This window comes from Hemicordylus capensis, chromosome 1 (assembly GCF_027244095.1).
Source record: "Hemicordylus capensis ecotype Gifberg chromosome 1, rHemCap1.1.pri, whole genome shotgun sequence".
In the NCBI taxonomy this organism is placed as follows: domain Eukaryota; kingdom Metazoa; phylum Chordata; class Lepidosauria; order Squamata; family Cordylidae; genus Hemicordylus; species Hemicordylus capensis.
The window spans coordinates 334,074,407-334,101,617 of record NC_069657.1 but is presented as its reverse complement, the minus strand read 5'-3'; the positions used below and the strand labels follow the sequence as shown (position 1 = coordinate 334,101,617).

Sequence of the window (27,211 nt, the reverse complement as noted above, 5' to 3'; positions counted from 1 at the left end):
CTTTCTCAGGCATTTCTACCAAAAAGAAACTCCTCTGTCTGAAATACAGTATAAAGATTTGTGTATTCATCAGATAAATAAAACATACAGGATGTGATCCTGCAGATCTGGGCTGTAAACTTCCTGTTGTTGGCAATGGAAAGGTGAAGCGTTCTGTGTTCTCATAGATCTGCCTATTCCATAAACAGGAACAGGAGCTTATGTACATGCAGGGTTCATACAAGCCTTTTTTATGGGGGAAAACTAGGTTACACTTTTTTTTAAAGAAAGAAAAGTCGCTACAAGCTAAGTCATAGTTTGTACTTAATAGCAACGTTATGCCTCTTTTGAACCCCAGACTGGATCGAGACATCGAGGTGGAAGACTTCCAGCGATATCCTGAGAAAGTACAAGCATCCCTTTATGGATGCCCTGTTGAATCTCCTCCAGCTGCTCTTTTCCATAAGAAAAGAAAAAATTCCTCCAAGTCCAAAGGAAGCCATAATAAAAGGGTTAGTATCAACACTGAAAACTACTCAGATATCAGCTAACTATATATAAGCTAACCCCAGTTTTTCTCTAAGCAAGTTAAAGAAACATGACTCCTTCCTGGTTCAGCTTGAAGCATACAACCAAAACATAAGGAGACTCCCTAGAAAAGGGAGTTATCTTTATATTCTTGAACTAGAATTATTGACCCACATTCTCTGCAGCCTTATGCGGGCAGAGCAAGAGCTCCGTTCTCACAAGGGATCGGTAGACCGGCAGCACTGCAGGATTGCCTCATCGTGCAATGCATGGGGAGGGGGATCAGGCAGCTCTCAGGGACATATTCCCAGTAGTGAACAGGGCTTTTGCAGGGAGGGGAGGGAAATGAAAAACACTTCCCAATCCCTGTGCATTACAAGCTTGCACCACAAAGCCTGCAATGCAGCTAATCTACTGGCTCTCTAAGGCTGCAGAGAATGTGGGGCAATATGTCTAGTGCAATAATATAAAGATATATAAAAACTATCCATTTTCCAAGGATGCTCCCTATGATTTTCGGTGTATGCTTCAAGCTGAACCAGGAATGAGGCCTGCTTCTTTGAGCTGCTTAGAGAACAGCTGAGGATCAAACAGCCGCAGACCCATTTAAACTCTAGTCTCCTCCATTTATGTATAAAGTGAGGACGGGGTCTGACTTTAACAGCAAAAAACAGAGCTGAACCATTTGACACTGGACATTTGCATCTCCATAATCTCTTCCAAGTGCTTTTCTCCTATCTGAGCATGTTTCTGATATTGAACTTGGCCAAAGAGAAAAGGATCTGGAAGGGACAAACTACAGGAAGGTAAGCGACATATAGAGGGTAATCTTCTACCTAAAGGTAAAGTGTGCCGTTGAGTCAATTTCGACCCCTGGCACCCACAGAGCCCTGTGGTTTTCTTTGGTAGAATACAGGAGGGGTTTACCATTGCCTCCTCTCACACAATCTGAGATTATGCCTTTCAGCATCTTCCTATATCGCTGCTGCTCAATATAATACCAGTGGGGATTCAAACCGGCAACCTTCTGCTTGTTAATCAAGCATTTCCGCTCTGTGCCACTTAAGGCGGTAATCTACCTACATACCCCCTTTTTGCTCTAAAAATCATCTTTCTACCCTCCCCACACACACACTTTGTGCAGAGCCATGTTCAAGTGAAAATGGGCCTGCTTCCAGCAGTTCTAATGTGTCCCTAAGATATGTCTATTTTTAAAAATGTCTTTCTGAGTTTGTATGTTCCTTAGATTCAAAGTTTGACCCCCCCAAAGTACCTTGTTATTTGGCAACAATTTGTGTGTTGATTGACTAGGTTTCTCCAATGTGTTTTATAATGGAACTGATTATATTATGCTCCAGTACAGGGAGACTCAAGAAAATCAAACTTTTATTGATCTAGAACAGCCAACAGAGGCCTGAACAGACTATTGCTCTCACGCAAGGCTCCAAACACAACTGTCCTGGAGTCTGCTTTTTCCCTCTTTTCCCCCAATTCACTTGGTTTTCCTTTTAAAGGGGTGGGGGGATAGCATATTTACAGTCAGTAACAGCAAACCATAGGGCAAACTCTAAATTAAGGAAGGCTCTAGTTACATTTCACCACAGCACCTAGCAAGGAAAAATACTAAACACATTCATTTTTAACAATATAAATGTGACGTATGTGCTAGTTGTTTTGCTATAAGGCTGAGCTGACTTGATGTAACACATTGCTGATCTCTCCTGTGAGCACTGCTGTGAACATCAGGCTCCACTGGCTCCACTAGCAATATACAGAAACAAAAGCAAGCAGGATGAAAATCGTACCAGTTGCACAGCAACAGACTTTATTTATGCTTTCTTTGTATAAAGGTTGGAAAAGACAATGAAAGACCTTCACAGTTTCCATCAAGCATTGAAAAATTAGATCAAGAACGGAGAGCTCAGGGGGACCCACACTGCCACTTCTCCAACAGCCCCAGGGCAACTGAACATATGTATCTGTTTGGAGGAACAGCAAACAGTCGGCAAGAATTTGATTATTTACCAAAGAATTTCAATGAAAGGTACAGTCAGCTAGTCATACTTACATGATATTTTGTATAAAAGCTGTTCAACAGCTTACAAATTTAGCAAAAATTCAGCTAATTAGAGAACTGTTTGACATCACACAAGTGTTTTTATCTGTATGCTGTGTTTCATCCTCTTACTTTCTACAGGGCCATTGTTCACTGATGCCTGTTCACATTTTAAAATGTCATTGTTGTTTGACAGATCTCAGTTCTCCATTAGTCTAAAGACGCAATCATCCCATGGAATGATCTTCTATGTCTCTGATCAGGAGGAGGAACATTTTATGGCCCTTTTTATTGCCCATGGCCGGCTGGTTTTTATGTTTAATAGTGGCCATCGAAAATTAAGAATTAGAAGCCAAGAGAAGTACAATGACAACCAGTGGCACAATGTAAGTTGAAGCAGAGGAAATGAGAGAACTATTCTTCCAAAACAAAAAGCATAGCACTTGACCATCTAAACTGGTGATTCATTGGGGAATTACTGCAATAAAATATCAGACCTAATTATGATGATGAATAATATACCTATCAAACCATATCACACAGTTCTGAAAAAGAAAATTGTCCAATCATATATTATCTAATTAGTGTGGGATCAAAGAATGATTATTTTACCCAATGAGCAATTACTGTTTGCATTCCCAAAGTATTGGGGTTCCAGTGGTCAACAACCAACAGTTTCTGTGGTCAACAAATAATCTTCTCAGCCCAATACATTTTCACTAGTTCAGGACTGTAAAATATTTAATTTGCTGAAGAAAAATTGAATTCTTCCTAACCCTCCATGTCTTACTAGGCAATGTTCTTTTGCTAGTTTTTGAAATGTAGATTTTGAAGATGTCTGTTAATGTTTTATAAACATACACAGCTGAATGTAACTGATTTCATAATTATGTCTTGATATTTAATATCTAAATCAATTAACAGCAGAGTGCAATTGCATATTACTGTTCATTCACAGAATAGAATAAACTTTATTATGATCATAGATCAGACAACTGTTCATTCAAGTAAAACTGTTGAAGAAATTGGGATTATCCTCTTTACAGAGTGATGCTCCATTATTAGAAACTCCTTCCTTCCATGAAGCAAAAAAGTCTTTGCATAAGCACAGCTCTCCTTCTGTTAACAGAAGGAACTTCCAACAATGGAGCAGCCCTCTGCAGAACATTAGAATACAACCCCCTGAGATTAGCAGGATGCCATAGGCAAAATTAAACTAACAGATTTTTGAAAAGGGTTGAAAAGACTAATGTGATAAACAACAGTGTGACTAAGGCTGAAATTTTAGGCATGCTTAATTTTATGTAAGTCCCATAAATACAGAGGATCTATATGTTTCCTTAACAAATAGGGCCAGCTCCAGGTCTGTGGGGGTCTTCAGCACATCAGGGGCCAAAGGGCCTATTCTCCATTGGGGGGTAGTTCTCATGAGAGGGACATGGCAACAACAGAGACTCCTTTCCTGCCCCATCAACAAATGGGGAGATGTGGCTGTGGCAGCAATTACCCTCTGTGTCTCAGAGGGTGAGAGGCGGAACTGTCACCACTTTCATCTCATTTGCTAACTGGGAGAGGGAAGAGCTGCCACATCCACCAAGGAACTTGGTGGTGGTTCCACCTCCTCCCCATCAGCAAATGGGAGGGGAATATCATGACAACAGCACCTCTTCCTCCTGCTGCTGCCACCACTGCATCCTCCTCACTGGGTGAAGGGGTGGAGCCATCATTTATTCTCTCAGCAGAGGTTCTTCCCCTCCCCATCAGCAAATGGGTTTTCCCCCAGGGGCCCTTGCACCATTACACCCCTGCACCTTTGGGATCCCCCCTCCCATTTGTAGATGGGGAGGGCAGAAGGAGGCAGTGATGCTACAAATGTCTCACATCACAACTGCCTTGTTCCACCTGCAAATGGGATTGTCACCTGTGTCAAGGACATTCCTATTTGTGACTGAGGAGGTAAGTGGGGGAAGGCAGTGGCAGGATAAGAAACCTGTAGTAGTGCTGTCCCCACTTGACACCTTGATAAGGACCCTCAGGCTGGTGCCCAACTTGTCCAACTCCTGACACTGTCCTTGATAAGAAATGTACAGATCTTAGAAATTTATGGAACTTGCTTCTTTAATAAGAGTTGGGGGAACTAAGACACTTCATTGAGAGAGTCAGCATTCCCGTTCTGTTTTATTGAATCAAAACTATACAAACTGTTTGGTCATCAGCCAAGTGGTAGAAGCATGGTTATCCAAATATACAGGTTCTAAGTTGTGAAATGATTTCAACATTCTTCTCTAAAAACCATTATGAAATATTGTATCTTTTCAGTCTCTTTAAGCAAAGCATGTTGAGATTGGTTATTGTTTTTTCTTGTAAGGTAATGTTTGTTCGGGACAGAAATACTGGGCGTTTGGTAATTGATGGTCTCCGAGTACTAGAAGAAAGCCTTCCTTCTTTTGACAATTCATGGCATGTCATTAGACCCTTTTATGTAGGGGGTGTGGCACCAGGAAAAGCTGCCAAAAATATTCAGGTAAAAGTCAACTTTTTCTACAATAAGTCATGCATATATGTATTAAGAAACTAGATAACCAAACTAATAGTAAAGAACCAAGCACGTCAAATGAAGTAAAATCAGAGTATTTGCTGGATATTTTGCCAAGTATTTTCAGTTAAGGCTGAAGAACAGAATGACATACTGAGTATTTTACAACAGCTGAAATTTCCTGAAATGCAAAGAATGTTTATAGCCCTTTCTTCAGGTTATCTGCATGGTAGCCAATAGAAAGGAGATGCTGGAGCCATTCTGCCAAACTCTGCATCCCTGGCTTTGCAGACAAGTAGAATATATACTGCATTTAAATTTGTTTAGTTTCTGAGTGGCTGATGTTGGCTAACCATTTTGCAGATATTCTTTGGATCCCCTGAAGAGATGAGAATAAATTAGAAGATAATTTAGGGTGCTTTTACTGATACAAGAAACTAGGCATGCAATGAGATAAATATTATTACCCTCTATTCTTCTTGCCCTTTCAATATTTACCTAAAATGGAAAGCAGTATCCATATGATTGGTTGAGCCTATTCTCACAAGCAGCCTAACCCAGGCTAGGGCAGCTCAGCCTGAGTTAGGCTGTTTGTGTGCAGTGGCGGAATCGAGCACGATCCCTGCACTGCTGCAGGACCTATCCTTATTTTTAGCTATTAACAGTAGCTGTTAGCCAGGGTTACGGGCACAAGTGGGTCCTTACCCCATGGCCGGGATCATGTGTTTGCTTGGGCTGCAAGCAGGATACTCATGGGGGTATCCCCCAATACTCACGGGGGTATTCTCCAGTGCATTGTGTTCGTTGTGCAGTGTATTGCAGGATATCTGGAGGCCCAGACACATCATCCCAGCCTCCGGAAATCCACGATTCTTGTAGCAGTGTTGATCGTCAGAGAGCATGAGCCACGCTCCATGCAGCATTTTTCTTGAGGGAAGTGAGTCGAACCCTGCCTTCCCCCCTCCCTGTTTTGTGAATAGCCTTATAAAATTGTAGGCCTGAATAAAAAGGATCATACCTAGAGATTTTTCTCTTTCTTATACAGCCATATTACTTAATCTTCCTTTTGTTTTCTCAGATTAACTCTGTCTACAGTTTCAGTGGTTGTCTTGGCAGTTTACAGCTCAATGGAAGGCCAGTTACTTCTCCTTCACAGACATTTAGTGTAACTCCTTGTTTTGAAGGCCCAACAGAAGAAGGAACATATTTTTCATCAGAAGGAGGATATATTATTCTTGGTAATGTGTCACTTATTGTTATTGTGACTGTTTCATCTGAGTGATATTATTGATAATTATCTATCTTGGTGGCTGAGGAATAATTAGATAGATTTCAATAATTTACTTTACTTTAGTTTCTCAGTTGAAACAACATAGCAAATAAAAGACTTCCATGGATAGCTTGGGCACTCAGTCCTACACATCTGTTTTAGCCAGAGCAATATAAACAGCAGCATATGCAGCTGCAGCTAAAATGAAGATTCTACAGTTAGGTTCAGACTTATTGCAGAACCATGCTTGAGCTATGCCATAATTTGGGCTTCCAGACATACAGCAGCAAACCATGGTTTAGAGCCGCTTCTCTGCTTTTGTTTTCCATCTGCTCAGAACGCAGCTTCGTAATTTCAGTTCCATCTCCATAGTGCTGCAACCTTTTGAGATGGAACAATAGCCCTAACTGTGGCCTGTCAGTGGTCTATGGATTCAGACAAGAGAACAAACCATAGTTTGTGGGACAGCTCAGATTCAGACAAAAGCAAAACTATGGTTTTGTTAAATAAACTATGTTTTTACATTATGTCTGAATACAGTGTATGTCTAAGGAAGAATTATCAGCCTAAAAACAAATGGTGTGAAGCCACACCATTCCAAGGGAATCAGTACACTGTTTAAATGGTGACTGACAGATTCTTTCAGTATACAGGTTGTTGGGAATTCTCTCTGGTAAGAGAAACCCTTTTTCATTATAGCAGAGTGCACAGAAACACAACACAGCAGAATTTAGTTAGGCATGCATGTATGCTAAGAGTAAAGTAACTTGAAGCCAGTTCATAGTTTCAAATCAATATAAATGATATTTATTAGAGAACTCCATTCTAGATAGGAAAGTGAGGAGTTAGGATCTCTAATCTAGCTAGCTAGCTAGCTGGATGCAGATGGATTCTGCATCTCTGCACACATGGTGCAGGGGAGAGGAGCTTGCATGTTGCAAGGTAGAAGGAACAGGAAGAAGAAGGGAGAGAGGAAGGAAGTAGCTGGAAGGAAGGAAGTGTCCCTGAGAGTAGCAATCTACATTCCAAAGGGATAGTGTCAGAGTAGAGAAGGGATGACCAGTGTCTTGACCCTCTAGCCCTCTGACTAGTCTTCCTATGTCATTGAGACAAGAGACAGTGCATAGTCCTTCACTTCCAACACAGATGACCCGCATTATCCATGGGGGCTCCATTCTCACCTACAACCATAGATAACAAAACCGTGCATAATGAGACCTTGAGGCTGTCCTCACAAGCAGCTAAAACCAGATTAGGACAGCTAAGTCTGGGCTTGGCTGCCCATGGGAACCACCAGAAGCCACTCGGCAGCAAACCCAGCTAAGAAACTGGGCTGTTAAACAAGATTAAGGGAGTGAGCATTCCCTTAAACCCATTTAATTGACCGTGTGTCAGTGCCAGCTGCTTTCAGCTAGCACTGAAACACTGATGGGCAGCCGCCTGTCACTGGAGGGATCCCCACAATCCCCTCATGTGGTGCATTGTGGGATTTCTAAGGGCCAGGACGACGTGTCCCAAACCCCGCACCTCCATGCTGCCTGTGGCAGTCGCAGATCATCTGGGTGTGAGATTCATGCGCCCAGCAACTCTGTGTGGATTGTCTGCAGGGAAGGCGAGCTTCTTCTGCCTTCCCTGCCACCCACCCTCAAGTCCTCTCACTTGATCATGAGAAAGGGCTACTTGAGTGAATGGGAATTAGGGGATTAGGTACCTGGAGGTCAATAAAAAGCCTAAAAAGTGGGGAGAAGGCAGAAATAAGAGCAATAAAGTAGTACCATGCTCTTTAGGTCTCCAACTGTCCCCCAACGCCCAATTCCACCAATTTTCCATGAAAAGTTATGGCGGGGGTGGAGTTCCAAAGAAAGAGCCACAAAATCACACTGTTCAGCAAAATGGTGGGCAGAAATGACCTCAGAGGCCATTTCTGCCCACCTAGGAACTGCGGATAGGTGAATCTTAACTATTTTTAGAACTGCAGATAACAAGTTCAGGTGTACATGGCCCAACCATGAATACATGAAACCATGGGTGTCAGGACCATGGATAATGAGGGCCACTTGTATGATGAATCAGTCTGATCTATGATCGTAATAAAGTTTATCTATCTTTATGATGAACTAAGACAATATATTCAGAGTGAAAATATGACACCTAAGAATGGTCACTGTTTATTATTATTTCTAGCACAAGGAGTCATCACATATTTCCAAGATGGGAGGGGGGATTAAGAAATACAGTATACAGTTCTGGATGCCATGCCTAAATCTTCATTTAGTGCACCAGGCAGGAATGTGTAAAGCACTTTCTGATTTGGAAGCTGATTAGGTGCTCCAGAGGCAGCTTCAGTTCAAATTAGTGCTTCAGTAGTCCCACCAATTCAGTTTTGCCTGATTCAAAGAGGTTGAGTAGAATTGGGACTGAAGCATCAGCCCTCCACCTCCCCCAACATCCCTTTATTTTCCAGACAGACTTCTCTTTGATGCAATTTTTACTCCCAACAGTGAGGGAACAGTTGCTCCCACAGCTTCACTTTCAAAAAGATATTCCTGAAAGAGGAGGGGTTTTTTTTAACTTTGAAGTTCTGGAAATGACGCATTTATTGAGAATTGTAGTATTTTCCAGGGCTGCTACATTGACTCCAGAACAGTCCTTTGCTGTTCTCAGGACTTTTAGGTTTTTGGTTTTTTAACATTGAATGAATGAATGACATTAATTAAGGGATCCACTGCTCCCATACTGCTAAGAATGAAAACTAAAATAAAGGGGGCGGGCTTCAGAGGCCATCCTCAGATTGGGTCTAAATTAGTCCAATACAACTGAAACCAAATGGTAGTTTGATTAGGGTAGATCCAGTTGGCTGGATCAAGCTGATTGATTCGGGGTCAGATAGGCTTCCAAAGTTTCACTTGTTCGTAATAGCAAGTGTTCAATTCAGTTCTGTTTATTTACGGTTGCTGACCAGAAAAATATATACATACCGTTCAAACACTAATAAGAAACTAATCCGGGTATTCGTAAACCTTATGAAATCTAACTATACGGATATACTCCTACCCAGAATTCTAATGGCAACAGGACAGAACTTAGCAACTGCATAAATAATTTTGTCATCGCTGTCAGATAAAAGATAGCTGACATAGAATTCATAATAGCAAATGACAATCAACACTGCTGCAAAACTAATGTTTAAAACAAATGCTGTATAATTGGTTATATTTCTCCCCACAGATGAATCCTTCAGCTTGGGCCTGAAATTTGAAGTTGTTTTTGAAATTCGCCCTCGAAGCAGTTCAGGAATCTTGATGCACGCACACAGCGTAAACAAGGAGTTCCTGAACATACACATGAAAGAAGGGCAGGTATGAAGAAAGCCTACAGATCCCATTTATGCTGCTATAAGCAGGTCTTTCCAAAATGAAATTCCCTTTCCAGAATGAAGACCTGCTTACAGCAATATAAAGGAAAGGTTTTGTCATGCACGTTGTATACAAACCATGAAAGACATGAAGTACTACATTGTAAAAACTGTCAATGGAGGGCATAATTTCAAAACATACACATAGTACATTTCCCCCCTCTAAACTACCAGCTCCTGCTTAATAATTAATAGGTCTTTCTTGCTGTAGTAGACATAGTAGCAGGAGTATGCATTCTTTTTTTAAAATGTGCTGACCAATCCCATCCCCTAAATCAGGGTTCCCAACCTTTTTTTTTAACAAGTGTTCCCCTTCTATTGCATACCTTCAGCTCTCAGGTACCCCACAGAGATTTTGGGTGTGGGTGTGTGTTTGTGCACACACAAATTTAAATGCCACAGCTATGAAACAGACTGCTCTAGTCACTGGCTAAGCTATTCATGTGTACTCACTTTGAAATAAACTGTTTCAAGTTATTAGTACATAGGAAGCTGCCATATACTGAGTCAGACCCTTGGTCTATCTAGCTCAGTATTGTCTATGAAGACTGGTAGCACCTTCTCCAAGGTTGCAGGCAGGAATCTCTCTCAGCCCTGTCTTGGAGATGCTGCCAGGGAGGGAACTTGGAACCTTCTGCTCTTCCCAGAGCGGCTGCATCCCATGAGGGGAATATCTTACAGTGCTCACACATCTAGTCTCCCATTCATATGCAACCAGGGCAGACCCTGCTTAACTAAGGGGACAAGTCATGCTTGCTACCACAAGACCAGCTCTAGTAGTTCCATTTGATATAAAGTTGTCCCATTAATTTCAATCAGACTGCTGATAAACAGTGCAGCTGCAGCATAGGAAGGCAGGAGGGTTTGGAGTACACCCTGAGAAGCCTTCAAATGCCCCTAGGAGTACTCGTACCCCCTGTTGGGAATCTCTGTGAGGATGTGTGGGATTGGGATGCTGGGAATCTCACCTATAACGACCCACATCTTCAACACTACAAAGGCAGGAGGGCTCTGCCCTTGCAGAGCAACTGGAGAATAGCTGCACTGAAGACTTGCTCCATAGCCCAGTGTGGAAGTAATGGAGGGGAAGTGATTTTAGCTTCTCTCCCCTCTCTCCAAAAACCCTTTTCACTGCCAGTAATACATCCCTGGGGCTACACAAAAAGGGCTTTTGAAGGAAGGGGAGTTTCCACTCCATGTGCAGTGAGCGGCAGAACAAAGCTTCAGTGCAACTATTCTTCAGCCTCTCTGTGAGAGCAGAGCCTTTCTTCCACCCTCGCAGTGCTGTGAAAGATGTGGGTCACTGTGTGGTGGATGTGGGCAGGGGAGTAACAATAGGGGGGCAGGCAGGGCACGTGCCCTGGGCGCCACTCTGGTGGGCCACGTGGGGGGGCGCCAAAAAGTGGCATGCCCCCCCGACCCCCCCCTGGATCACGCCCAGTGCGGTGGTGGTGGGCGGCGGGCAGCAGCAGATCGAGTGCAGCAGAGCGACGCCGAGGCCTGCCGTCTGGCCCGGCGTCGCTTCCCAACTGCACAGGCGCGCTTCGCAGTTGGGAAGTGACGCCGGGCCAGATGGCAGGCCTCAGCGTCGCTCTGCTGCACTCGATCCGCTGCCGCCCGCCGCCCGCCACCGCCGCACTGGGCGATCCGCCGCCACCGCCGCCGCCGCACTCACTCCCGCCGCCGCCGCGCTCACTCGGGGCGGGGGGCGCACTCAGGTATGTGGGGGGGCAGGGGGCGGGGGGGCACAATTTCAGGGGCAGAGCTTGCCCTGGGCACCATTTCCCCCCATTATGCCACTGCCTCCCATTTTAATAAATTTTCCCCCACTAGTCTCCCTCCATCATTTTTACAGGAATCCTTTTATTACTTCCCCTTCCCCATTAACAGCAGGCTTACTCTGGAGTAAACATACACAGGACTATACTGTTAGGCAGCTACAGACACAAAAGAAGCTCATATTAGCAATCAACACTTGGAACAAGGATCAAGTTAGGCACGTGGCTCAGCTTGTTATGATCGTTCAGTTGGTCCACACAACTACAGATAAATAAAGGCAGGTGGCATCTATCTTTATTGAAACAAAGAAGAATCTGTTGGGCCATGTGATGTCCTTTGATTTGAACCCTCAGTTGATTATTGTTATAATGGGAACTTCAAAGGTTAATAACTAAAAAAAAACTTAGCAGATTTTTCCTCCTTCAAAACAACAAAAGCACATACTACTCGATGAACCTAAATTTCTGATATGTTTACAAGGATAAGGGGGAAGGTTGGCCAAATATAGGCCACCAAGATGGGATTAAGAGATTCATGTATTTATTTATTTATCAAATATCAAATTAAAAGCCTGGGAGAACAAATGCATCTTGATTGCCTTTTAAAAAGTTGTAAGAAATGGGGAGGCTCTTATTTGAGCAGGAAGTGTGTTCCAAAGCCTTGGGGCCGCAATGGAGAACGCCAGTCCCTGAGTAGTCACCAGACGAGCTGGTGGCAGCTGCAGACGAACCTCTCCAGATGTTCTCAATGGGCGGTGTGGTTCATAGCAAAGAAGATGTTCTCTTAAATACCCAGGGTTCAAGCTGTTTAGGGCTTTATAGGTTATAACCAAAACCTTGTACTTTGCCCGGAAACTTAGCAGCAGCCAGTGTAGATCTTTTAAGACAGGAGTGATATGGTCTCTCCAAGATGACCCAGAGACCAACCTGGCTGCTACATTCTGGACTAACTGCAGTTTCCGGACCACATACAAAGGCAGCCCCACATAGAGCGCATTGCAGTAGTCAAGTCTGGAGGTGACCAGCAGATGTACTACTGTACTATGTAGGGTCCATTTTCAAACTGCCATAAATCTGCAATTTCCAGCTGACCTGTACTAAATTTGGAGATGTGGTGGTATTTGTCATCTAATTACTGCATACCAAATTTCAGGGATTTTAAAAATGGTTTGGATTTTAGGACAACTATAAAGTTGAGGACATATAATGTGGAATGCAGTTTTTGCACCTCACTTCAACTATACCAGCACAACTGTGCTGGTATAATTAAGACTGATAGCCTTTATGTCTCTGTGGAGTGTTATACCAGTATAACATTTTGTCACCCTATTCTAAGAATGAAAAGAAATAGTCAGACTTTGTACATTGCTTTACTTTTTGAGCTGCTCAAATATCTTTAGGCAAAACTTAAGATTTTAAATATGAATTAAATGGGTCTGCAGGTCATTGTGAAGCTGAACAATGGAATCAGAGAATTTTCAACCTCTGTTATACCAAAGCAGAATCTCTGTGATGGAAGATGGCACAGAATTGCAAGTGAGTAACCAATGAACATGTTGCTTCCTGATCCTCCCTTGCATCTTTAGTCTAAATCAGCCCATACATGGTCATGGGGATGATTTAGAAGAAGGTAATGTACAATCCCTGCAAAAGGGAGCAGCAATCTCTTCAACTTGCTTAAATATTTGTTTGTTTGTTTGTTCAATTTTTAGACTGCCCTTACAAAATAGCTCAGGGCGGTTCACAACATCAAAGACCCTTTAAAACAATTTAAGAGCACTGGAAGGCCAGGCTGAACAGGTAGGTCTTTAGGGCTCTCCTAAATTCCAATAAAGAATTCAAATTATGGATGTCTGCAGAAAGCGCATTCCACAGTCCAGGAGCGGCTACAGAGAAGGCCCGCCTCCTTGTCGCCACCAGACGAGCTGGTGGCAACTGAAGCCGGACCTCCTCAGATGATCTTAGCATGTGGTAGGGATCAGAACGAAGAAGGCGCTCTCTAAGGTAACCTGGACCTAAGCCGTTCAGGGCTTTAAAGGTAATAACCAGCACTTTGTATTTTGCTTGGAAACATGTCGGCAGCCAGTGCAGCTGTTTCAAAACAGGCATAAAATGGTCTCTCTGGGTTGCCCTGGAGACCAGCCTTGCTGCTACATTTTGAACTAACTGAAATTTCTGAACTACGTACAAAGGCAGCCCCACGCAGAGTGCATTACAGTAGTCAAGCCTCGAGGTTACCAGCTGGTGCACCACTGTTCTGAGGTCATCCTCCTCTAGGAATGGATGAATAGCTGTCAAATCAGCCGAAGCTGATAAAAAGCACTCCTGGCCACAGCTTCCACCTGAGATAGCAGAATGAGGCCTGGGTCCAGGAGCACCCCCAAGCTGTGTACCTGCTCCTTCTGGGGGAGTGTAACCTCATCCAGCACAGGGAGATCTAACTCATCCCTCAGATTCTGAGCCCCTACAATGAGCACCTCCGTCTTGCTTGGATTCAGCTTCAACTTATTATCCCTCATCCAGCCCATTACTGCCTGTAGGCAGGTATTTAGGGAATGAACGCCATTTCCTGATGAAGCAGATGAAAGAGAGAAGCAGATTTGGGTGTCATCAGCATACTGATAAAACCCAGCACCAAATCTCCTGATGACCTCACCTAGTGGTTTCATGTAAATATTGAAAAGCATTGGTGACAGAATTGAGCCCTAAGGGACTCCATATAACAGCTCTCATTGAGAAGAGCAACTGTCACCAAGCTCCACCATCTGGGATCTGCCCAAGAGATAGGAGCGGAACCACTGCAGAGCAGTGCCCCCTATCCCCAACTCCACCAGGCAACCCAGAAGGGTACCATGGTTGATGGTATCTAACGCCGCTGAGAGATCCAAGAGTACCAACAGAGTCACACTCCCTCTGTCAGTTCCCCGGTATAGGTCATCCATCAGGCTGACCACGGCTGTCTCAACCCCATAGCTCATTCTAAAGCCAGTTTGAAATGGGTCTAGATAATCGGTTTCCTCCAAAACCACCTGAAGCTGGTCGGCCACCACCCTCTCGATCACCTTGCCCAACCAAGGGAGATTAGAGATTGGCCTATAATTACCCATCACCGAGGAATCTAGGGAAGAAAAGGTCTAATTATTGCCTCCTTCAAGCATGGAGGCACCTTACCCTCCCTCAGCGATGCATTTATGATATTTACTAGGCCTCCTCGAATAATCTCCCTGCTAGATCAAAGCAGCCAAGTCGGGCAAGGATCCAGAGAACAAGTGGTGGACCACACCACTCCAAGCATCTTGTCCACATCCTCAGGAATCACAGATTGAAACTGATCCAATCTAATACTGCAAGAAGGATTGCTGGACACCTCCCTCGTAGACCCTGCAGAAAAAGTGGAATCCAAGTCGGCCCAAATACAGATTTTGTCCGCAAAGAACCCACTGAGGGCATCACAGCAGAGCACCTCCAGGAGCCGATTAGAAACAGAAAGAGTAGAAATTAGACTCCTCACAACCCAGGATAACTCCGCTGAACATGAATCCGCAGAAGCAATGCAAACCAACCAGAACTTCTTTTTTGCCATACGCACTGCCTCCGCATAAGCCCTCAAGTAGGTCACATGCTCCATCCTGTCAAATTTGAGCCGAGTTCTCCTCCACCTGCGCTCCAGTCGCCTACCCAGCCGCTTCAACCCTCGCAGCTCCTCGGTATACCAGAGAGCCAACTTTGAAGCGGGTCTGGAGGGACGCTTAGGAGCAATAATGTCTACTGCTTTGGCAAGTTCCTTATTCCAGGTTCCCACCAGGGCATGGACAGAATCACCTGCAGCACCAACTTTGAAACCCTCCAAGGCCTTTTTGAACTCTACTGGGTCCAGCAGCCTTTTTGGGTGGACCATCCTAATTGGTCCATCACCCCTGCAGGAGTGGATTGTGGCTGTGATACCAACCTTAACCAGGTAGTGGTCCATCCATGACAATGGGGAAACCACCGGATCCCCCACCCACAGAACACCCCCCGATCCGAACGGAAGACCAAATCGAGTGTGTGGCCGGCAACATGAGTTGGTTCAGATACTAGTTGGGATAGGTCCATAGTTGTCATGGCTGCTATGAACTCCTGAACCGCACCAGACAAGCCAGCCCCAAAGTGGATATTGGTCCCCCAGGATCAGAAGCCTGGGACTCACCAACACCAACTCCACGATCAGCTCGGTCAGCTCAGTTAGGGAGTCAGTTGGGCAGCGGGGTGATCAGTACACCAGCAGAATCCCCAATCTATCTCTAGTTGCCAGCTTCAAAAATACACACTCAATATAGGTCAGGTGCTTCACAGGGGCCCTGGTAAGGGAAATGGTATTCTTATGGACCACAGCCACTCCACCCCCACCCCCGCCCACTTCCCCTAACCTGCTCCACAACAGAATAACCTGGAGGGAGAAGCTGAGCCCACACTGGACCACTCACCTCCCCCAACCAGGTCTCAGTTATACATGCCAGGTCAGCTCCCTCATCCATGATCAAATCATGGACAATTTTGATCTTATTCTGAACTGACCTGGCATTGCAAAGGAGCAAGGCTAGGCTCTGTGGGAAATTGGAGCTGCTCCCCAAGGCCCGAAAGTTGAAAGAGCAGCTGGAAGTGGAAGCAGTTACTAAATTACTAGTTTCCCTTCCCTTGTAACGGCCAGCAGCTCTCCCAACACCAGTTCTTCTATTCCCCACCACTACAGCAATAGCCGCTCCAGAACTACCGGACGCACCCCCTGCAGTATCCCACTCAGGAGAGCCCATATCTGCAAATGGGCCTGGTTCAACTCAGTACAATTAAAACCCCTCTAACCCAAAACCACCACGCACAAGAGAACCTCCCCTCAACACCCACCCCAAAGGTCCAGCTCCAAAGGCATGCCCCTTATATGAAAAATAGGCCAAAAATTCTGGCCCTCGCCCTCGTTACTCCCCCAAAGGGGCGACCCCCTTTGGTGTCACCCCTTCGGTGGCAGCCCTGCCGCCACTGGCAGCTTCCCTCTTTATAAGTCCAGGGCAAAAAGCCCGGCTGATGGAACCAGAAGGGCCAACTGCCAGGTCACCTTGGGCTTGGACTCGGTCCTACAAAGCCCCACAACACCTCAACCAGTCCAGGGGTGAGGGAAGCAGATGGTAGAAGGGGGCATCTAGGCAAGAACCCCAGGCTCTCACCCTGAGGGGTGCCCAGCAAGATGGTAGTCCTTCCTTTCTTCTCCAGCAAGCTTCTGATAGTAAGTTATGCTACTTTGTGGAGGAGTAATAGAACTGAAGCATGTTTATATCAGTGTCCATAAGGTGCACAGCTGGCCCAATAAGCCAAGTCTGGAAATGTATGTGTGGCTGCTACCAAAAACAGCAACTGTGTATTTAATTTTCCTCTCGTCTTCCATAATATTGGTCTGTGAGAATGCAACATCTACACTTTAAATGGAATTAATCCATCGTTCTAGCAAAAGCAACAAAGAGTCTTGCTGTACCATAAAAACAAACAAATGTATTATAGCAGAAATTGTCATGGCATACTTCATCAGATGCATGAACAGATGCATGGTTATTGTGTTCATCTGGTAAAATGCTGTTGACTTTCCTGTACCCATGCCATCCCTCTTTCCTTTTATATTATATCTGTTAGAGAGCTAAAAACCTATGCAATCTAACATCATCTACCTAAACCTTCCACCCAGCTGGGTCCCCATTGGAGCTTGTGCAATCAAAATTTCTAAGAGCAGCCTTTCAAGTCCCAAGATTTAATGCCACCTTGTGACTGGAGACAGGCTTGATGAAAGTGGAGGCTAGAGTGTGGATGGCCATACTGAGCTACTGGCTTAGACTATCTCTCTGCCCCTTTGGTCTTGCCCCCCTAACCCTGAGCAATAACTTCCAATCCAATTAGAAATGGACAATCATGACTAAAATATCATCCCACTCCCCCCTATTTGTCATGGGCTACAATCAGGCCAAAGCGCTCATCAAACCGTGCATAACAGTTAAGAGTGACAATCTTACCTAGGCAGGGCTCTGAACTTCATCAGTGAAGGTCCCAGGTACTCTGCCTCTCCCATGACGTATCTAACACAACTGGAAGTCCCAAAGCACAGGAGGGCCTTCACTCTGGCACGATGCCACATTCTGGCCTCAAGCCATGCTGGAGGAATGATTCAGAAAAATCCCACTCTTGGAACGACATTTCCCCTACGACTCTGGACATGTAGAAACAACAGAGCATGTCCTTCTTCAGTGCTCGTACTACAGGAACATTCACTCCACCTCATCCGGCTATTACTACACAAGTACCCAGATCAAATGGGACAATTTTGCACCAATGTACCACTTTCTGATATCAATCCTGTCATCACATATAGAGGCGCTTCAAATGAGATGTGTGAAGTACCTGACGGGGTTCTGCGGGAAGAGCAGGCTTAGCCCACTCTCCCCGCAGACGAGCAACTGCTTGTAGCTGGGTGGCCGTATCGGCCGCCCACACAGCTGTCGGCTCCTTCACAGAACCAGCGGGGACTGCAGGGATCAGGGGCCACGCAGCCCCTGGAAGTTCCAGGATGCCCTGCATGAGTGCACAGGGCATCCTGGAGAAACCCCCGAGCCCAAGCAGCCTCCCGGTCAGGAGGCTTGTATGTCGCCACATGCCACAGCAACACATGAGCAAAAAAACCCAAGGTTAACAGAGTGATCACTCTGTTAGCCACATTTAAGGGGGGGGGTTAATGTGGCTAGCTGCCAGGAACTGCGGGGCTCCCACTGCAGCACACGATCACCCAAAAGTGGGCTGGGCTCCCATAGCCCACTTTTGGGTGATCGTGGGAATAGCCTCATAGTGTTGCCAGGTTTTGCACAGCAGCACTCAAAATCCAACAGATGATGACCTCTAGCTTGTGCTCAGCACCCAACATTATCGCTTAACTCCTTAGCTCGCTACCACAGAATGCTTTGTGATAACCTAGCACCATTATAGGTTTACAGCTTAACGGCCCCTCACTTTATCTAAAAGTAATAAAATTTATATCTTTCTTACCCCTTCATGTCTTTTTATGCCTTTTATGCCTCTATGTCTTTTATGCATTTTAAAGAATGATATGGCCAATTTTATGCAATTTATATAACTTTTTAAATGTAATCCTCACCCTCTTATGTCCTTTTATGTCTTCTTATGCCCTTATGCCTTTCATGCCTTTTAATGACTTTTATTGACTTTTTATGACTTTTATTGACTATCCTTTCACTGTAGTTTATGCTGGTCTATGACCACAATAAACATTGATGATGATGATGACCCAAACCTTCCACAACAAAGTGGAACTTTAAGCACTTGGTGGGGGGGATTTTCAAGTCATTCAAGTATGTGTTTAAAATAATATTAATAATGTTAAATGGTTAATTTGTGAAATAATGTTAATGAAATAGTGTATACTCATGTTAGCATATGCAACAAAAAATGGAAAGAACAGGGATCCATATTTTCCTCTTGCTTTACATGACAGTTATTAGAGATGCCAACGTGGTACAGCTGGATGTAGATTCTGAAGTGAACCATGTAGTGGGACCATTAAATCCAAGAGCAATTGACCATAGAGAGCCTGTGTTCGTTGGAGGAGCACCTGGTAAGATTTGTCATTTTAAAATTTTATTTTCCAAAAATTAATCTAGATTTTGATTTTTAAAGGGAATTTTTATTCCATGAAATATTATTATTTCTTGTTTACACAGTCAGACAGGTATTATCGACTGGTTTGTTTTATCCAGACATCGAGTCCTTCCCAAGGACCTGGGATGGCTGAATTTTATTGTCAGTTGTTATAGATATCGTCGCAGAATATAGGCTGTTCCCAGTAAAGCTGCTTTTTGTAATTGGCTGATGGTGATTTCTGTGGCCCCTATGGTATTGAGGTGCTCTTCAAGGTCTTTTGGAACTGTACCCAGGGCGCCAATGACGACTGGGATTATTTTGGATCATGATGATGATGATGATGATGATGAATTCAATTTCTATACCACCCTTCCAAAAATGGCTCAGGGCAGTTTACACAGAGAAATAACAAACAAATAAGATGGAACCCTGTCCCCAAAGGGCTAACATTCTAAAAAGAAACATAAGATAGACACCAGCAACAGTCACTGGAAGTACTGTGCTGGGTGTGGATAGGGCCAGTTACTCTCCCCCTGCTAAATAAAGAGAATCACCATGGTAAAAGGTGCCTCTTTGCCCAGTTAGCAGGGGTTTAAAATAAAGACTTTAAAATAAAGTCTTATTCTTTGTGCTCTTCATTCACTTACCATAAGTTCAGGCTCTGAAAACTGCTTATAATTCCCTACACATACCTGTAGAACAGTTATCCAAACACTGAATGCTTTCCCCTGTTTGTTCTTGCTGCAAGTGATTGTTCTGCCCGGACCTGTAATGGAGCTAAGTGCTTCTACATGAAGCAAAGGGCAGGCTCAGTTTACAGTGAGTGGGTCTGCCACGGCTGGGCACCCAACACAGAGGCTCCATGGCAGGAGGGAGGGTTGTGCTAGAGGCCTATAAGGAGCCCTTGCACCCCCAGTTCTCTACTGGGCTCCTAGGAGAGAGAAGGTGCCTAACCCAAACTCTTTTGTATTTTGATATCACTAGCATTAGTAAATTTTGTTATTTGTTTTTAATCAAGTTTAAATAGCTGAACACCAAAATAATTCATGGAATCAATCTATTGTAAAAATATTTAGGTCACAATGATTCAAGAATTCTAAAACATTTGGTTTATTGAAAACTTCTGGCAGACAATCAGCAATTGATTTTATAAAATGATAGACCTCAAATAAATAATAGTAAATATGGCAGTGGATGCATTTAAAATGATCACACAATTGTTCCCCTTTAGAAAAACCATTGTATATAGATATAATGGTAGTTTTTGAAAACCTTAAGTTATCATTTATTTTTTTAACCTCTTTGCAGATTCTCTCCTGACATTCAGCCTGACCACACGCAATTCCTTTACTGGATGCATTCGCAACTTTATGATTGATGAAAGGCCAGTGAGTTTCAGTAAGGCAGCTTTGGTTAGTGGTGCTGTGAGCATCAACGTATGTCCTGCCACCTGAAAAGCTGGTGAATGACAAAACTACAAGGTCCTGTACAACACTGAAAGAGAAAACAAGAAAATAGCTGTGCTGTATTCAATTTTCAGTACCAAGGAAACAAAAATATATTGCTCAATATATGTACATGATAAAGCATTATGATTATAGGCACTAATGGGAATGTGTTTACCACCAAGAGAGAACCACCAGAACGAAATAAGGGGAGGTTTGGGAGTGGGAGGCTGCAATGCACTAAACAAGGTATATGGGAGGCTTATCTGATGTAACAGCTAGAGTGTGCACCAAACTGATTTGTGCTGTTTGGCCCAAATTCAGACCGGACTGTGGTCTGCAAACCGGTTTGGTCGAACCGACTGACTGGTCTGGTCCATCCAACTGAACCAGCACGGACTGGTTCACTGGTCAAAGCACCTGTTGAGGGGAATCTGGTGAGGATTTCCCTTTCCTTGCAAAGATAATAAAAGGCTGGAGGGGGCCTTTAAAACTGAAAGAGAAGACGCTTACCGGCAGATCCGTGTTGCGTTCCCCCCGTCCTCTCAGTGATGGCAGAAGAGGCCATTTGCATGTGACTGCCACCGCTGAGAGGGTGGGGGAAGCGCCACACAGGCCTTCTAGTGAGCGTCTTCTCTTTCAGTTTTAAAGGCACCTCTCTCTTGCCGCCTTCTATTACCTTTGGAAGCAAAAGGGAATCCTCACCAGATTACCCTTTACAGGTGCTCAAACTGGCTAACTGGTCCCAGGGGTGTAGCCACCATTGTGCGAACGGGTTCAAAAAACCTGGGCCACCAATGGTAGGAGCCGTCAAAGCCCCCAGGGGGCATGGCTCAGGCTCTGGAAGAGCCCCAAATGACCTCCGCCCGGGCTTCCGGAAGCCCCAAGCGAGCACTTGCCTATCTTTTCCAGGCAGTGTTTCCTGCCTGAAAATATCTATTCCTCTTTCTCTCCATGCAAAGGGGGTGTGGCCTCAAGCTCCAAAGAGCCCGAGCTCACGTTTCCGTATCATTTCAGGCAGCATTTGCTGCCTGAAAGCATCTATTCTCCCTGTCTCTCGCTCTCAGTCTCTGGAGGGAGAGAAAGGGGAATAGATGCTTTCAGGCAGCAAACACTGCCTGAAAATGATAGGCAAGCCTGCACTCACTTGAGGCTCTCCGTAGCCTGGGGGGGTCATTTGGGACACACCCCATGCGCGTGATATCACACGCACGGGATGCCTTTAGAGGGGCCACCTGGCTTGGCTGGCTCTGCGCCTGACCAGTGCACAGATGAATCTGGTTTGGTCTGGTTCAGTTGTGGACCGGAACCCTTTTTCTGGAACCAGTCTGGTCCACAATCAAGGCAGTCGAACCGGCCCAGTTCAATGAGGACTAGTTCGATTGTGGACCAGTTTGGCACACCCGTCATTACAGCTAGGCAATGAAAGATTATCTGCTCAGTCTTATGCAAAGTTGAATGCACCTAAACCTATTGAAATAATATCAGCTGTGTCTAAATCTGCATAAAACAACATCTGCTGTGTGTTTTAGTCATGTACCTAAGGAAATAAATCCCATAGCATAGGCTCTAGTAAAGGAAGATCCCTTTCTCAGATTGTGACTGCTTATTCAGCAACAGATTGTTCTGGTTCACAAAATCATTTGAATCTAGGTTGAATGCAGGTTACTGTCATTAGTGTGATTTGTGAACATAAGCCACAGTGGTTAATGGCCCAAGATGAATCTTGGATTTCCACCCTGGCATGGGTTCACACAATCACACTAATGTCATTAAGCCATATTAAACCTAGATTTGGAGGGTGTTTTAATGTGTAGCCTAACCCAGGCTAGAGAAACCCAGCCTGGGTTCAGCTGCATGTGAGAATCACGGAGACTGCTGCCTAGCCCGGCTTTTTAACCAAGCTTTTAGCCGAGGTTAAGGGAGCGAATGCTCCCTTAACCTGGGCTTCCTGCTCGTGTGCAAGCTCAGGCTGCTTCCAGCCCGGCCACACACAGAAACAGGCATCACCCGTCTCCTGGGGGAACCCCCAGTGCACTGCCTTCAGTGTATAGTGCATTGTGGGATACCCAGAGACCAGGATGTGTCATCCTGGCTCTCCAAAAATGGATCATGTGTGTTTGCCAGTCATCGGGGGGAAGATGAGTGAAGTGAAGCCTTCCCCCCCACACACACACCGCTGCCCGTGTCATTGAACTATTGTGTGAACCAGGCCAATATAAATGTTTTTCTTCTCAGGGCACAGAAGCTGCACTTCAAGCATAAGTCTCTGCTTCTTCCCACTGTAGTTTACTTCATCAAGTCTTCCTGGATGTGGTTGAGATTATTTTGAAATATTAATATGTTACAAACCAAAGACATCCAAATATTAAATAGGTTTAACAAACATACCTTGGTATTTTTCTAAGCCATTTCTTAGGCATGATCTACTTGCAAAGTGGGTGTTGCAATCACACACAAAGGATCCCAATATCCCTATCCAGCTTACCCTCTCTGCTTGCTGTAAGAGAATGAATAACTTACTTATAGAGATGCCAACAAGCTTCTCTAAATTTGGGCTTGCAGACCTCTGAAAGTTCTCTGTCAGTTCCTGAGCTCAGAGTAGTTGTCCAAAGACTGCAATCCCTCCCAGAAAAACACTCCCTATTTGCTCTTTACTCACCTTCCAGCAGTAACAGTATGCAAGAAGTGGGGAGTTTTTCTTTCCCCTCCCCTTGTTGTTCTGATGCACTGTTCAGACATCAAGACCCAAGGACCATTGTGTCTTTCCTCCTGACACACCACTTCACAGCATGTCAGGGTGATGGAGGGAATGCAGCACACCAGGAAGATGGCATTGGGGTGAGAACGGGGGGGAAAACCCTAGTACTCCTTGCATGCCATAGTTGGACCATTGACTGAACAGCAGGGAATATATTTTGTAGGCTAGAGGGTTCTGGGGAGTTGTTCTGAGGGAATTTAGATCTGGTGGGGTTATAGGAGTGGGCTTGTGGGGGAGGGGATGATCATGTTCCAAAGCCTCTGATTACTTTGGAAAATGATCTGATGTCTTCCTCAGCTTGGAGGAAAGTGGTTCATTTCTGAATTAATCCAACGAGAGCGCAGGAGAGTTTGCCAATCTCTACTTGAAAGGAACAGCAAGAAAGGCCTTGCTGGAAAAAGAGGAGATGCACACATTGCTCCCATTTTTTCTAATGTTCCATTACACTGCTCACAGATGTGCCCAGAGGCACAAATAGGCAGGGGGAGCGAGAAACGTTTCTGTCAAGTCCTGTTGGAATCCTACACGATTAGGCACTGTGCCTGTATTGTGAGTGGATCCTGCCCACAGTTTGTATTGAATACATCTGCTAATGTACCTTACAGAATAAACATGCTTCACAGTAAATTGTTTTCTGAATCTCTTTATTCCTTGTTTAATTGCAGAACATGATTATCAAACTACACAGTTTATATAATTTTCATTTTTTAACATCTGACAAATATAATTATTTTTATAACTTATAAGCAAAAGTAGGCATATAGAGTGAGTGAGTGAGTGTGTGTGTGTGTGTGTACATATACACACACACACACACTTTCAACAAACAAGTTTATAAGGTGGTTTGTGTAGTAAAAGGAATGAGAAAAAGGAGTAAAGGGTTCCCTGTGCCAAAGGAGCTCACAATCTAAGAAGAAATACAAGGCAAACACCAGAAACCGCTACTGGATAGATGCTATACTGGGTCATATGGAGCACTGGGACTGGTCCCGATCCCACCACTCTTCAACCGGGTAGCCTGGGTTTTTTACCTGGGCTAAAAGTGAGGTAGAAGGGCATGCACATCCTCATACCTCATCCCTCTGGGCTGCCTGCAGCCCAAGCATCCATAGAGCCAGCAGCGGGGAAATCCCCCAATGCACAGTGCTTGTCACGCGGTGCATTGTGGGATACAGGAGAACCTAGCTAGCATTTCAATTCCACTCTCACTGCTCCCGGGGTCCTTGTGCACCAATCGTGTGGGTGCATGGTGCTGCAAAGACCAAGAGCAGCGCCTGTCGTGTGGGAAGCCTGGAAAGCTCCTGTCTTCTCCCTAGCCCCAGGGATTTTGGTCATGTGAATGGCCTTATTATGTTCTGTGAGTGTACAGATGTCTGTACACTTGTACAAGTGTTTGTGTGAATGACTATCATTTTAAAAAATGAGCCTGGGTACAGCTCCTTAAAATATATTGTACAGAAAGGAAGTGTTCTGCTGTATCTGTGCTCAATATAACATGTAAATCACTATACCTGTGTACAATATACACTTTTATGAGTGTTCAACATAATATCTGATTATGGCTATTATTAACATATTAAGTGTTAACTCGGAATGCATGCTGCAATCAAAAATATGGATAAATCTTCACCTCAAATTATCTCACCTGAGGTAATGGAGATGCAAGGCAGGGTCCCGACCCAAAGCCACACCCCTTTCTCTCCTCAACTACTGAAAACCCTGCTCACACCCTCTCTGAGGGCCAAACCATACACTTACATGTAGGAACATATGATATTATCCTGCAAGTTCTTAAACATAAAAAGTTATTTCCAAAGGATTAACTCATAGACGCATCAGGGCTACTTAACCTTCTTCTCTCCTTGCCAATTCATCATTTCAAATCACCTCCACCTCAAATGGCTCATCCCACCACAGGGTTCCAAATGCTGTATTTGCAAAAAGAATTCTGCTTCTACACATGGCTTTCCCTCTTTGAAACAGCCATCTGCATATAATATATAGTTTAGCCCTAAACTTCTGGCAGGCATTACTGTACATGCTGAAGCTTTTATCTGAGACACCTACCTTTTAATAAAAATTTCTTAGGATTCTGTAGATGGAGCCATGGATGCAGGCAGCAAGGAGTTAATGAGATCCATCTTTCAAAGTTTCATGTGAAACAGTCTTACAAAAGGTCAAGGCTGTCTCTTCCAATCAATTTGTGGATGCAATCAAGCTTTCCTTCTGCTTCACTTTACATTTTACCACCTGCACAGGGGCAAGGGGGAAGGTCACCTCTAAGCTTCCTGCCCTCAGGCTTGAAAGCAAGTACCTGAAACTTTGTAACAGACTAGTGCTTTCTGATATCTGAAGGTCAACACACCTACAACAAACAAAAACACAATAGTTTACATATTTCATGTTGTTGCATATTTGGAATTTTAAAACCGGCTTATACTGTTCTCAGTCCCTTACAGAAATGCATGTTCATCTGCTGGTGTGACTACTACTCTTGTAAAAAAAGATTTGGATACCATTTTTGTTCACTAAAATGCTTCCCAGTTGTATTGTTCTGGGTTGTGTGATTGTATACAGCTTGTTCTCACCTGTCCCACAATGCAATGCTGTCATCAGAGTGAAGTATCCACCTTTATGGATTTTAAAATGGCTTTTGATACAGTTTCTAGAAGCCTGTTTTGGACCTAATTGGCTGATACATCTATTGATCAAAGGCTTTTGCTCTTGCTCATTAAATTGCATGAGAATTCCTCCTTAAGAGTGCGTTTGGATTCCGCCGGTAATCTTACTAACCTGGTTCCAGTCATGAAAGGTGTGCATCAAGGTTGTGTATTGGCTCCTGACTTATTCAATTTTTATGTTAATGATTTGATCAAGCGCCTGCAGAAGTCTGATACTCATGCCCTCAAACTGCCCAATAAGAAGATCTCAATCCTGATGTATGCCGACGATGCGGTTATTTTATCTCAAACCAGGGTTTGGCTTAAAAGAGCTTTAGATGTCCTAGCCTCGTATTATAATGAGGTGCAGTTAAAAATTAATTATGATAAATCAAAAATTATGTGTTTTAAGAACAAAGCAAAGAAATTTATATGGACACTGAACAGACATCAATTAGAACAGGTCACTCAAATAAAATATCTGGGGGTAGTTTTTCAACAAAATGCCAGGAAATCTGCGCATATGAGAATGGTAGCCAAGTCAGCAAAACACAGTGTGGCGTCAATTAATAGATTCTTTAGAACGCAAGGCACAAGCTTTATCCACACAGCCTTACAGCTATATTCTGCCAAGGTAATTCCTCAGTTATTGTATGGCATTCAATTGAGTGTATACTCAAGTTTTGATATGCCAGAAAAAAATTAATCTGGGTTTCTGAGAACTTTATATGGTAGCCCAAGATGCACTCCAAATGTAGTCCTGCATATGGAGGCTGGTTTTCTAAAAATTGAGTCACGTGCTTGGCTCTTAATTATTTATTTTTGGCTGAGAGTACACTTGCGGCTGATTGGGCTAATTCCTGAGTTCCTATTGGCTGTTCCTCAGCCGATTTGCTGTTTACCAGTAAGCAATAAGCTTACCTCTTTAGCAATAGTTCCTGAGCAGCTGTTAGTGTTGGGCCAGGCAAATGCTAAAAGAGCAGTGAGATGATGTCTGGTAGATACTGAGTTGCAAAATAACTGGGCCTCCCTACCAGAGCGGAATAAGATCTGAGATGGCTTTCTCACCTGCTAACTATTTGTCCTCCATTGTCCTTAGTAAATTCCGATGG

General features: G+C 44.2%; 1 protein-coding gene and 1 long non-coding RNA gene across 6 annotated transcripts in view; one reads left to right on the top strand and one right to left on the bottom strand.

The window, feature by feature from the left end:
• The window catches only part of LAMA4 (laminin subunit alpha 4), a 154,124-nt gene extending 130,058 nt beyond the window's left edge, over nucleotides 1-24,066 (top strand). For all 4 annotated transcript variants that reach the window (XM_053307564.1, XM_053307744.1, XM_053307482.1 and 1 more), the window contains 9 exons: nucleotides 338-491; nucleotides 2,358-2,551; nucleotides 2,760-2,949; nucleotides 4,932-5,087; nucleotides 6,178-6,337; nucleotides 9,598-9,728; nucleotides 13,005-13,098; nucleotides 19,088-19,207; nucleotides 20,542-24,066. In XM_053307564.1, the coding sequence (XP_053163539.1) occupies nucleotides 338-491; nucleotides 2,358-2,551; nucleotides 2,760-2,949; nucleotides 4,932-5,087; nucleotides 6,178-6,337; nucleotides 9,598-9,728; nucleotides 13,005-13,098; nucleotides 19,088-19,207; nucleotides 20,542-20,687 (1,345 nt within the window). In that variant the 3' untranslated portion in view covers nucleotides 20,688-24,066. The remainder of the gene's footprint in view (nucleotides 1-337; nucleotides 492-2,357; nucleotides 2,552-2,759; nucleotides 2,950-4,931; nucleotides 5,088-6,177; nucleotides 6,338-9,597; nucleotides 9,729-13,004; nucleotides 13,099-19,087; nucleotides 19,208-20,541) is intronic.
• LOC128350355 (uncharacterized) overlaps nucleotides 1-27,211 on the bottom strand; it is a 37,775-nt gene that overhangs the window by 2,945 nt on the left and 7,619 nt on the right. Inside the window, exons 2-5 of one of the 2 annotated variants that reach the window (XR_008319302.1) lie at nucleotides 25,507-25,804; nucleotides 20,532-20,727; nucleotides 17,598-17,791; nucleotides 2,361-2,486 (exon numbers count right to left, since the gene is read on the bottom strand). This is a non-coding gene — a long non-coding RNA (uncharacterized LOC128350355). Of the gene's footprint in view, nucleotides 1-2,360; nucleotides 2,487-17,597; nucleotides 17,792-20,531; nucleotides 20,728-25,506; nucleotides 25,805-27,211 lie in introns of those variants that run through there. The other variant, XR_008319295.1, reaches the window with a different exon arrangement.